This window comes from Alosa sapidissima, chromosome 4 (assembly GCF_018492685.1).
Source record: "Alosa sapidissima isolate fAloSap1 chromosome 4, fAloSap1.pri, whole genome shotgun sequence".
NCBI classification, from domain to species: domain Eukaryota; kingdom Metazoa; phylum Chordata; class Actinopteri; order Clupeiformes; family Clupeidae; genus Alosa; species Alosa sapidissima.
The window spans coordinates 39346002-39358501 of record NC_055960.1 but is presented as its reverse complement, the minus strand read 5'-3'; the positions used below and the strand labels follow the sequence as shown (position 1 = coordinate 39358501).

At 42.6% G+C, this 12500-nt stretch overlaps 1 protein-coding gene across 3 annotated transcripts in view; it reads left to right on the top strand.

The window, feature by feature from the left end:
* LOC121706655 (SRSF protein kinase 2-like) overlaps positions 1-12500 on the top strand; it is a 48996-nt gene that overhangs the window by 8965 nt on the left and 27531 nt on the right. For all 3 annotated transcript variants that reach the window (XM_042088579.1, XM_042088578.1, XM_042088577.1), the window contains exons 5-8: positions 3042-3129; positions 4775-4881; positions 6678-6879; positions 11563-11588. In XM_042088579.1, coding sequence (XP_041944513.1) covers positions 3042-3129; positions 4775-4881; positions 6678-6879; positions 11563-11588 — 423 coding nt within the window. The remainder of the gene's footprint in view (positions 1-3041; positions 3130-4774; positions 4882-6677; positions 6880-11562; positions 11589-12500) is intronic.

The following is a 12500-nucleotide window of genomic DNA, read 5'->3' as shown; positions in this document are numbered from 1 at the left end:
CTACCAAATGAGAAGACAGAATAGCTGTTACCTTTTCAAAATATTCCGAATGAGTTCATGCGCAGCAGCTTTCCTGTAGGCTAGTCTACGTGCTGTTGCTGCAGCAGGAAACTACATGGAACAAGAACACCGGAGATTTCTGCCAGAGTTAGGCTTTATGCCACAATGCTACATACCCAGAAGTTGAAGCTTCTCTCATACATATACAAATTAACATCCCCCAGAATGTCCATACGAAAATTTTCAGCAAGTAATGTCAACTATTTAACTAGTTACACTGATGATGCAAAGTTTGCTAGCAAGTAAGCTAATATGGAAAGTTCGCTAGCAAGTTAGCTAAGATTGAGAGTTTGTGTTGCGTTTGGGCGCATATCGCCATCTAGCGTGGCGGAGTAAAACATTCATACTTGGGTCCAAGACAGTGTTTCTCAAACTTTTTTCAGATGAAGGACCACTTAACTAATCAATAAAAAAGAAACGCACGGACCACCTAGCTAAAAAAAAAAATAGACCTAGCAGTATATTAGCCTACACAATACTCACTGAACCACCTTGCTTATTGTCTTTGCACTTTGTTTAATTGTGTCAGAGGATTAATATGATTTAAACTGGCATATCTGACATAGACAGTGTTGTAGAACAGTTTGAATTTACATACAAGTTGGTTCAATATTGCAAACAACTCATCTATATTATATTTTACCACGTCTGCTCGTGGACCACTTGGGATAGCTTGCGGACCACCAGTGGTCCCCGGACCACACTTTGTGAAACACTGGTCTATGAAGATCATGACAGTGGTCCAGTCAAATCTTTTACTGTCTATGGCCAAATCCCAACCGAGCTATAACTGTAGCTCGACTTACCTGTGCATGTACTGACTGATAAAAAAATCAGAATGAGTAATTATAACAGTCGAGTAGCCCTGTGGACACACAATATTGTTAGAAAATTGAGATGTGTGAAACACTATTTGACTGAAATGGTAATCAGAAATAATTTGTTATAAAAAAAGACTAAAATGTTTTGACTAAAACTGACTGAGACTAAGATAGCTTTAGTTTTCTTTTGACTAAAACTAGACTATAAATTACGAGACTTTTAGTTGACTAAAACTTGACTAACAAAAATGATATTTGAATGACTAAATACGACAAAGACTTAAAAGGACATTTCGTCACAAGACTAAGACTAAGACTAAATAAAAAATAGGTGACAAAATTAACACTACCAACGAGACAACGCACTTGTCTGTACGTTAAAGTATGAAAATAAAAATCATGAAATTAAATCAAATTGCACCATATTTAGACTTTACTTCTCTGCGTTCACCTGCGCACCCATTACTCTCGTTTGAATTACTCGCGAACCCGTGAACGCATAGATATGGCAAGCATATCAGATGAAGGAGGAGACACAAGGCTATCCATTGATAGCAAGTATGTTGATCCTTCTGGCTTATGAAATCAGACGAAGTGACTACAAAATAATAACGTCATGTACAAAAAACCAACTGCACACCCATTACTCTCGTTTGAATTACTCGCGGACCCGTGATCGGATAGATATGCCACGCAAGTCAGATGAAAGAGACACAGCGCTATCATTTGATACCAAGTACATCCTTCTGGGTTATAAAACAGACGAAGTGACAGCAAAATAATAACTTCATATAGCTCGACTTACCTCACGTTTTTGTCTGTTTTTGTAGTAAAGCATGTTTATAATCCAACGCTATTGTGTGTTGTGCCGGTTGTGCCGGTTTTGAGATCCTACCAAATTCCTGCATGGCATCCAATTCAAGGCTCATATTGCATCCCAATCAGTTCGGCAAAGAAACACCTTTTTTGCCTTTACTTTGTTCATGGCAATGCAGTAAAAAGTTGTAAAGAATCATGAGTGCAGACACCATAGGCACACACAGGCTATAACATGTAAACTCGGGTCAAGTCAGGTCAGATCAGTTCGTGTCACAGATATGGAGCGCAGAAAGGTCATTTAGTCACTAAATAAAAAAAAGGCATTTATTTCTGTAAGGCACACACCACATATGTCTGTAAATTGCTCAGCCCCAGAGAATTCCTCCACCATTGCAATGATATTGCCAGATTCAGGACAGTCTGCCCTATACACACATGAAATGCACCGTAGAGCTATGAACTTGCTGTGGTGAGATACATATCAAAATATAAGAATTTTTATAATACGCTTTTTATATTTTAATTCTTTAAAAATCAAGCCCCCAGCCGTGGCACACTGGCTGGTGCACCTGCGCCGTACGCCGGCGACCCGGGTTCGATTCCCGCCCCGTGGTCCTTTCCGGATCCCACCACGAGTCTCTCTCCCACTCACTTCCTGTCAATCTCCACTATCCTATCTAATTAAAGTCACAAAAAGCCCCAAAAAATATACTTAAAAAAAAAAAAAATCTAAATAAAATCAATGCTAGTACTAATACACAAAATGATGGCAGATCTGGATAGCCTAGATTCTGCTGGAAAAAAAAAACGGTAGAGGTAGAATTAAAGGTAGTGAAAATGCCCTAAAAACAGCTTAGGGTTAAAATATATATAGATTTAAAAAGTAGAATCCATGCAAAAATACTTTAAAAACAATTATTTAATAAATATGTCAGGAAAATATAAGTTCATAAAATTAATTGTATATTTTAGTAGGCTATTCAATTTCATTATCCTAAAAACCCAGAGTCCCCCCCCATACCATGGTTTGACCCAACCTGTCACATGCCACCCGCCATCACCTGTCAATCACTGTCAAAACTCAATGATGGAGTCGTGGTTGAAGTTTATGGATGGAGTTGGGGTTCCAAAGTTTAATAGCGCTCTGTTTTAAGTCTTTTTTTCTCAACTAAAAATGCTTTGCGCTGGTTAGGGGGTACTTGGCTGAAAAAATATTTCACAGGGGGTACATCACTGAAAAAAGGTTGAAAACCACTGTTCTAGAGGACCCCCTCGAAAACGAGATGCTGCATATCAAGGGGTTATCCTTCAAATAACTACATTTCAAATTTCAAATTTCAGGTGCGTGATAGTGACCCATCTGACCACAAAAGGGACACCATTGTGCAGCTTACTGATGACTTCACAGCATCTGGAATTAATGGAGACCGTATCCTTTTAGGCAGCTGCTGTCTGTCTGGATGTGTGTGTGTGTGTGTGTCATGTTTGTGTGTGTGTGTGATCCTTCCTTGGGGTTGAGATGTGTGTGTGTGAGAGTGTGTGTATGATTTCTCCTTCACTGTGGGGTTTAGATGTGTTCTGTGTGTGTGTGTGCGTGTGTGTGTGTGTGTATGTGTGTGTGTTTGCGTGCGTGTGTGTGTGTGTCATGTGTATCTGTGTTAGTGTGTGTGATCTCTCCTTGACTGTAGAGTTCAAATGTGTGTGTGTGTGTGTGTATGCGTGTGTGTGTGTGTGTATCTGTGTGTGTATCTCTGGGTCTGTTTGAAACGGGAAAAACTGCTGCCTTTTAAGATATCTAACTGGGGAGCGAGGCAACAAGTGTGATTCGAAACCGAAAAAACTGTGATTTTGCGGCCTTCTGAGATCTCAGATCGGTTGTTTTTGGAGGCAACATAGCGAGGGAGCAAAATCATGTCTAGTGAGACAGCTCTCTATGTAGGGAGGTAGTCATGTCTAGTGAGACAGCTCTCTGTGTAGGGAGGTAGTCATGTCATGTCTAGTGAGACAGCTCTCTATGTAGGGAGTCATGTCATGTCATGTCTAGTGAGACAGCTCTCTATGTAGGGAGTCATGTCATGTCTAGTGAGACAGCTCTCTGTGTAGGGAGTCATGTCATGTCTAGTGAGACAGCTCTCTATGTAGGGAGGTAGTCATGTCATGTCTAGTGAGGCAGCTCTCTATGTAGGGAGGTAGTCATGTCATGTCTAGTGAGACAGCTCTCTGTGTAGGGAGGGAGTCATGTCATGTCTAGTGAGACAGCTCTCTATGTAGGGAGGGAGTCATGTCTAGTGAGACAGCTCTCTATGTAGTGAGGGAGTCAAGTCATGTCTAGTGAGACAGCTCTCTGTGTAGGGAGTCATGTCATGTCTAGTGAGACAGCTCTCTATGTAGGGAGGTAGTCATGTCATGTCTAGTGAGGCAGCTCTCTATGTAGGGAGGTAGTCATGTCATGTCTAGTGAGACAGCTCTCTGTGTAGGGAGGGAGTCATGTCATGTCTAGTGAGACAGCTCTCTATGTAGGGAGGGAGTCATGTCTAGTGAGACAGCTCTCTATGTAGTGAGGGAGTCAAGTCATGTCTAGTGAGACAGCTCTCTATGTAGGGAGGGAGTCATGTGAGACAGCTCTCTATGTAGGGAGGGAGTCATGTGAGACAGCTCTCTGTGTAGGGAGGGAGTCATGTCATGTCTAGTGAGACAGCTCTCTATGTAGGGAGGGAGTCATGTCATGTCATGTGAGGCAGCTCTCTATGTAGGGAGGGAGCCATGTCATGTCTAGTGAGACAGCTCTCTATGTAGGGAGGGAGTCATGTCATGTCATGTGAGGCAGCTCTCTATGTAGGGAGGGAGTCATGTCATGTCTAGTGAGACAGCTCTCTATGTAGGGAGGGAGGCAGCAGTCTTCCGTTTGGAACGGACCCTGTGTTCTCTCATTGACTGTAGAGTTCAGATGTGTGTGTGTGTGTGTGTGTGTGTGTGTGTGTGTGTTCTCTCCTTGACTGTAGAGTTCAGATGTGTGTGTCTGTCATGTGTATCTGTGTTAGTGTGGGTGTTCTCTCCTTGACTGTAGAGTTCAGATGTGTGTATGGTAATGGAAGTGTTGGGGCAGCATCTTCTGAAGTGGATCATCAAGTCCAACTACCGGGGCCTTCCTCTAGAATGTGTGAGATGTATCCTCAGGCAGGTGTGTGTGTGTCGGTTGATCCTTGTCATTGTTCATTCTGGTGTTTGTATGTGTCCATCCTTCCTTGTTCACTTTGGTGTGTGTGTGTGTGTGTGTGTGTGTGTGTGTATGTGTTGGTTCTTATGTGCTGTGTTAGTTGAAGTTCCACATATGCTTCCTGGCTTTCTAAGAATCGTCTGAGTGGAAAGGACAGGAGCATCCATCAGCTGAAGCTGAGATCTGCTAACGCGCTAGCCTGCTCAGGAACGCGCTGGCCTGCTCAGGAACGTGATAGCCTTCTCAGGAACAAGCTAGCCTTCTCAGGAACGCGATAGCCTTCTCAGGAACGCGCTAGCCTGCTCAGGAACGTGATAGCCTTCTCAGTAACGCGCTAGCCTTCTCAGGAACGTGCTAGCCTTCTCAGGAACGTGCTAGCCTGCTTAGGAATGCGCTAGCTTTCTCAGGAACGTGCTAGCCTGCTTAGGAATGCGCTAGCTTTCTCAGGAACGCGCTAGCCTGCTCAAGAACGTGATAGCCTGCTTAGGAACGCGCTAGCCTGCTCAGGAACGTGCTAGCCTGCTCAGGAACGCGCTAGCCTGCTTAGGAACGCGCTAGCCTGCTCAGGAACACGCTAGCCTGCTTAGGAACGCGCTAGCCTTCTCAGGAATGTGCTAGCCTGCTCAGGAACGTGCTAGCCTGCTTAGGAACGCGCTAGCCTTCTCAGGAATGTGCTAGCCTGCTCAGGAACGTGATAGCCTGCTTAGGAACGCGCTAGCCTGCTCAGGAACGCGCTAGCCTGCTCAGGAACGTGATAGCCTTCTCAGGAACGCGCTAGCCTGCTCAGGAAAGTGATAGCCTTCTCAGGAATGCGCTAGCCTGCTCAGGAACGCGCTAGCCTTCTCAGGAAGGCGCTAGCCTGCTCATGAACGCGCTAGCCTGCTTAGGAACGCGCTAGCCTGCTTAGGAACGCGCTAGCCTGCTCAGGAACGTGATAGCCTGCTTAGGAACGCGCTAGCCTGCTCAGGAATGTGCTAGCCTGCTCAGGAACGTGCTAGCCTGCTCAGGAACGTGCTAGCCTGGCTAACGCTAAACTCAGCGGGATATATGTGTGCCATCATTATGAATTTGAGTTCCGAGTGTCTGAGTATTTGAGTTCTATGTGTTCTCCCATCGTGCTGTGTTCTATGTGTTGTAGCGTTTGATGCACTTATCTGTTTATTGCGCTGGTTGTTGGCCACTAGCCTGGCCTTGGCCTGTCTACGTACTTCCGGTTGGCCACAGCCACGCCTCACAACCTCTTCACTCAACCACAGACAAGACACACAACTCTCACGGAACATGGGGTGGCTTGCCCAGCTTTGGCCCAGGTAACACAGTCTACCGACGTTGCCTAGGTAACATAGTCTACCTGTCCATCACAACCATTCACTGTTGCCTAGGTGATGCACAGGGTGTCTCATGTTCCGCCCCCGACTGCCCTCTCCCCTTCATTGGTGCTAGCTCACCTGTTACGTGTCCTCCTCCTCCGGCCGGACCACTGTGACGGTTGACGCTGTGTCCACTAGGGCTGTACACGGAACCCCCTCTATACAAATAGTAATGTGGCAAAAATCTGATATAGATTTGCGTTCTATGTTTTCTCACACGTACGTTCTATGTATGGATTCTATGTGTCTCCCATCATGCTGTATTTGGGCTCTATGTTATATCACATTATGCTCTATTTATGTTCTATGTTCTATGTGTTCTGACATCATGCTGTATTTGGATTCTATGTGTTCTCACATTGTGTGTGTGCTGTATTCTGGTGTTCTCAGGTTTTGCAGGGCCTGGACTACTTGCACAGGAAGTGCAAGATCATTCACACGGACATCAAGCCGGAGAACATCCTGCTAAGGGTCGATGCCGTCGACCTCCAGCAGATGGCAGCAGATGCATCGCTGTGGGAGGAGCCACATCCACCTAAGCCCAGCAGCCAATCAGAGCCAGCAAGCCCCTCTGGGAAGACCGCCCCTTCAGGCAAGAGAAGCCACTCACATCACAGCACAGCACAGCACAGCACAGCATATCATCATTTTAGAATTGTTTTCGGAAAAAAAGTTTATTACGGTGGCGTAAAGTGAGATGTTATGACAAGTGGAGGCGTGAAGTGAGATGTTATGACAAGTGGTGGACTTTTAGCATCAGAGTCACCCATAGGGGGTTCGCTTTCCGAACCATCGCCTGCTCCCTTGTATTCTCAGCGTATTTCATCTTATAATAATAATAATAATAATAATAATAATAATAATAATAATAATAATAAGCTTTATTTGTATAGCACCTTTTATACACAGAATGCAGCTCAAAGTGCTTTACATCAAAATCAAAACAATAATAAATACAAATAATAATAAATAAGAAATGTAATAATACAAACAAACAAAATGATAAATAAAACATCAGAGATTTAGAATGAAGTAAAAATGAGATTTCACAAGATGGAGGATAGGGATGGGAAAAATAATCGATTCTTAAATGCATCGTGATTCTCTCTAGAACGATTTGATGCTCTATGCAGATAAGTGAATAATCGGAATTTGAAAAATTAAATTAGTTGGACTGCTGCAACATTCTGTTCGCCTGCTGCAGAGTGCTAAGGACAACTGCCGGCTCTCTGTGCACCAAACACATGTGCGAGTTGTTTATAAGTTTAAGTGGTGACAAAATAGCTGCATTGGCGAGCAACAAATCTATACAACCTGCACCGGCTACCTTAAAAGCTGCCGTATGGCAGCATTTTGGGTTCTATGAGAAATCGAGGGGAAGCTGGACAAGACCTAGGCCTTACACCGTGTGTAAGGTAGAGAATCAATCCCGACCCTACCCGAACCCGTGCACGTTGTGTCCAAGCCTGGCCCGGCACGACATATAAACTGTAATTATGAGCCCGACCCCGACAATTTTTTAAGATGTGGGCTGTTATAACTGACATTCTCAACTACAATTCCGAGTTGTTTGAACTACATGTAGAATTCTGGGGTATTCTTACTGTATTCTGATGTGTTCATATGTTACTTCTGTGTGTAGTATACAACAGGGAGAGGTCCATATTATTGTACATAACTGTGCATTAGGCCTGTGTACCAGCAGGAAGGTCATACAGGCCGATGTTTAGGAACATCCGAGGAACATCAGTGATAACATGGGCCGAGGGAGACAGCATGTCTGCCTATTCAGGCTAGTATCTCCATCTGGCCAGGGCCGGGTTGTGTACTCGGGTTGGCACCTGCCACGTTGGCATGATTGACGTTTGTATATTTTAGTATAACAGGCTTTGTCTTAGGTTTTTACTCGGATCGAGGAAGCAACCCGAGGAGCATCTTCTGTCGGAAGGCTCAGCAGCCGCTTCTAATAACAACCACAACTGTTAGACTCTGCACAGTTTTACTGTTTGAGACTTGTGTGCTGTTATTCATTATTGTACCATCTACAATAAATCATCATCTAATCGCCGATCCTGATCCCACCGTCAAGCTTTATTGACCATCTTCAATACAGACATTAGAACTAAAACACAACGCAACAACCAGAGAATCCAACATACAGAAATATGTTTAGAATGATCTTAATGAATAATGCAACAAGGATGAAGCATGTAAACTGCGTTGTTTGTTTATTCACAATGGAATGGAGAAACATAAGCCACTTACAACGTAAAATGGCCTTATATCCCTGCCGCAAAAGAGGACATTGAAGGCTGATTGACTACCATGGCAAGCTTGCTTCATGTGTCTATTCAACATCGAAGTCCCAGTTTTGGTTGTTGTCATAGGCGAGCAGCATGCCGCACATAATGCACTCGACAAAGCCAACACATAGCCTATGTTGTCACTGCCCACGACTTGTTAAAAATGGTTCCATACCTCCGACTTGACCTGGTGCGCCAGGTTCCCAAGATTACTAAGAACAATTTCTCGCTTTGGTTTTGGTCCAACCAAAAGTACCTCTGTTTTGTCATCATTTAGTTTTAAAAAATTGTTGCTCATCCACTGATTAATGGAGGTTAGGCATGCGAGAAGAGAACAAATTCCATCTGGGTTAGTTGGCTCCAGAGAAATAACATGTTGTTAACATGTTGTGTTTGAGTCAGTAGGAAGTCTGAGATCATTAACTATTTTTACTAGGTCCGTTTCTGTGTTGTGAAGGAGGAAGGTATTAAGTTGATTACAAACAACTTTTTCAAGTACCTTGCTCAGGCCTGTAATTACTCAGGATAGTATGGTCAAGATTTGACTTTTTAAGTAAAGGTTTCACGACAGTGGTTTTACCGCTAGGGGTACTCCTAAATCGCACTAAAAGTTTTTAGCTAGGAGTTTTCTCTTAAAACCGAACAACGGAAGATTATGAATAAATAGCCTAAATGAATAAGGAGTAAGACAAAGCAAATAGTCTAGTAGCCTAATAGCCTCGCTACATTTAGTTTACATGTTTATAATGACTGGTTGTGGCTGTTGTTGGTGGTGTTATTGCATCCCTAACAATGCACAATTATTCCCTTGAGATTTCCTAATTCTACGTTGCAACATGAAATGCTACAAACGGCAGCTTACTTTGTTTGTGAACAGGTCTTAGTGAGTTAGGAGTCCTCTCGACTTCTTCTTAAGCTATCCCAAACTTACGCTGCAAAAACTGCTCATCTAACAAAATCTAACCAAGTGTTATTAATCTTATATCAAGATAAATTGAAAATATATCTTGGTATTGTTTTCAGTATAAAGAGACTTGCCTTGCCTTCGTGAATTACTCTTAAAACACAAAATTACTCAGTAAAAACAAAGTGACATGGCCATTATTTTTTATTATTTTTATTATTATTAAGACCAGCTTCATAAGACAAGATACATGATACCAGCTTCATGAAACCAACTTTATAAGTCTGGCCTCTTAACATGTTGTGTAGCAGATCTTAAAGTGGAAATGAAGCAGTCAAATAAAACAGATGTCTATAGCACTAGTTAAATATTTAAATATACCATAAATACAAATAAAGTCAGAAATATGACCCGTTATTCAGAATAAAGCACAAACAAGTTGCATTAATTTCAGCTGTGCGCCGCCATCTTTGTTTTCAGAAAATGATGACATCACAAGAATGGTTGGTACAACATTCTATCCTGTTTACACAGCGGCTGTCATAGCCTCACAGTTAGCTTACTGCCTCAACAAAATGGATATGGACGAATGGGATAGACCCACCAATGAGGACAGGCATCCAATTGCCTATGCTTTTGAGCCAGTAAGAGCAGTGGGAGTTTTAGTGCCCCCCACAGAGCCTGACTATGGAGGAGAAATAGATGATCGAGAGAGAGGTGTATCTGAGCGCACAGAAAACAATCAGTGGTGCTTATGAGGGGGTTGTGTCCCTATGTTCACTGACATGGCACACATGGAGAGTGTCTGCTGCTAGGAAAGGAACCTGGGACATCTCATCCAAAATAACAGATATATCACGTCCAATCCTACGTGCCAAATGCTATCATTAAAGCGAGACGTTGGAAGTCGCAGTGCGGTCGCTGAGGGACATCCGAGCCAAAACACTGGAACGCCCAATAAACAGCAGTTAACCAACTAACACACTCTTGATAGGTTGTGCGGAAGGGGTAGGCTAGGGGACTACACTGATCACCTGAGACTACACTAATTTTTTCACCCATACTCAGTTGTTCTGCAATGTATTATCATGGCAAGCTGCGATACAGTACTAGCATAGCATAGCATAGCATAACAAGCACATACTGTAACTAGCATAGCATGAACCCTAAAATCTATGGTTGCTACAAGCGGCACATCCGTGCATTTATTTACTTAAAGTGAACAGCTTGCTGATTAGATTGCTAATCTATTTAAGTACTGTCTCTGATAGGCCTACAGGCTACATTACAGCGGCCCTTTGTTCTTGTACAAACACAAAAACAAACATCAACATAATTTGCATAGGCATATTGAAATAAAGTGAACGTCCGCTAATGGATAAAACATCCACGAACAAACGCTAACCATTCTGATGACGTAGCGCCTGCATTTTTAAAACATGGCCGCGCCCTAGTGGCGAAAGTTGTTATTGACATGTCATTTTCCAGTGAAACTACTTGAATTTCGGGTTTAATGAAAATCCATGTATCTTCAAAAATGAAAAAGCAACCAAAAAATGGTCACAGTTCTCACTGCTTCATTTCCACTTTAACATGCTGTGTACAGTAGCAGATCTTAACATGTGTAGCAGATCTTAAAGGAAAATTCCGGTATTTAGCACTTTGAGTCCCTTTTCTGGTTTGTTTTGGATGAACTAGAGTGGTGGACACCGAAATTTTGACGATGGGTCCTGTCTCGACTTTTCTGACTTGTTTTGAATCGCCTTTGACTACTTCAGCGTGGCTGCCTACAGGCATGCACAAACATGTCCTTAAAACAACCCTTAACGTTCGTTTTCAAAACTGTGCAACTCACCGAGTGGTTATCTTAACATGTTGTGTAGCAGATCTTAACATGTTGTGTAACAGATCTTAACATGTTGTGTAGCAGATCTTAACATGTTGTGTAACAGATCTTAACATGTTGTGTAGCAGATCTTAACAGATCTTAACATGTTGTGTAGCAGATCTTAACATGTTGTGTAGCAGATCTCTTAACTGCCTCCTCTAAGCTTCTTTCTGCTTTCAGGTGGCTTTGGGAAGAAAGAGAGACAGGTACAGGCATCCACACACTCACACACACACACACTCACCCACTTACTCACTCTCTATCTCTCCCTGACACACACACACACACACACACACACGTACAAACACGATAAACACACACACACACACACACACACACGTACAAACACGATAAACACACACACACACATGCGTGTATTACAGTTTTTCTCGGTTGTTTACACACATTTTCTGAAAGCATGCCTCATACTCTCAGAACTCTACACACCAATCAAAACACACACACACACACACAATTCGTAAACCCCCTCAATTCTCCTGCAAAATGAAACTTTACATTCAAAACAATGTTATTTCTTCTCAAAATGCTATTTTGTTTTCAAATGACACACACAAACCATCATATGAATAGACATTTATAAGAACCAGTTGAACAATATGTTTTTATACTCAGAACACACACAAATACACGGTAACAAATATATTTTATTTTCCCCCACAAAAGCAATGTACACAGTGTACATCCCAAACAACACAAAGGTGCACATACAGTGGTCCACATACAAAACAACAGAAGAATTGACTGTATACAATAAAAATGCTGCATCCTCTCTTCTGTTACGGTCTGGCCACAGCACCTCATCCACATCACAAGCATTATGCTAAAGCTCTGATTGCTAACTGTAAAACTGTGTGACAGGTGTTTGCCCATGTAATGAGTCAGTGTGCATAGTAGGCCAATTCACTTTGAATGGCAGTGTGTTCCTTGTGAAAACAAGATATTTTCTTCATGAAAATTGTGCCAAATGCAGAGAATTGTGTGTAGTGTTGTGAAAGAAGTGTGTTTTAGAACTGCAATTTGAGTGTAAAGCAGGAATTGTGCTTGTAGTTTAGCAGAAAGAAGTGTGTTTTAGAACTGCAATTTGAGTGTAAAGCAGG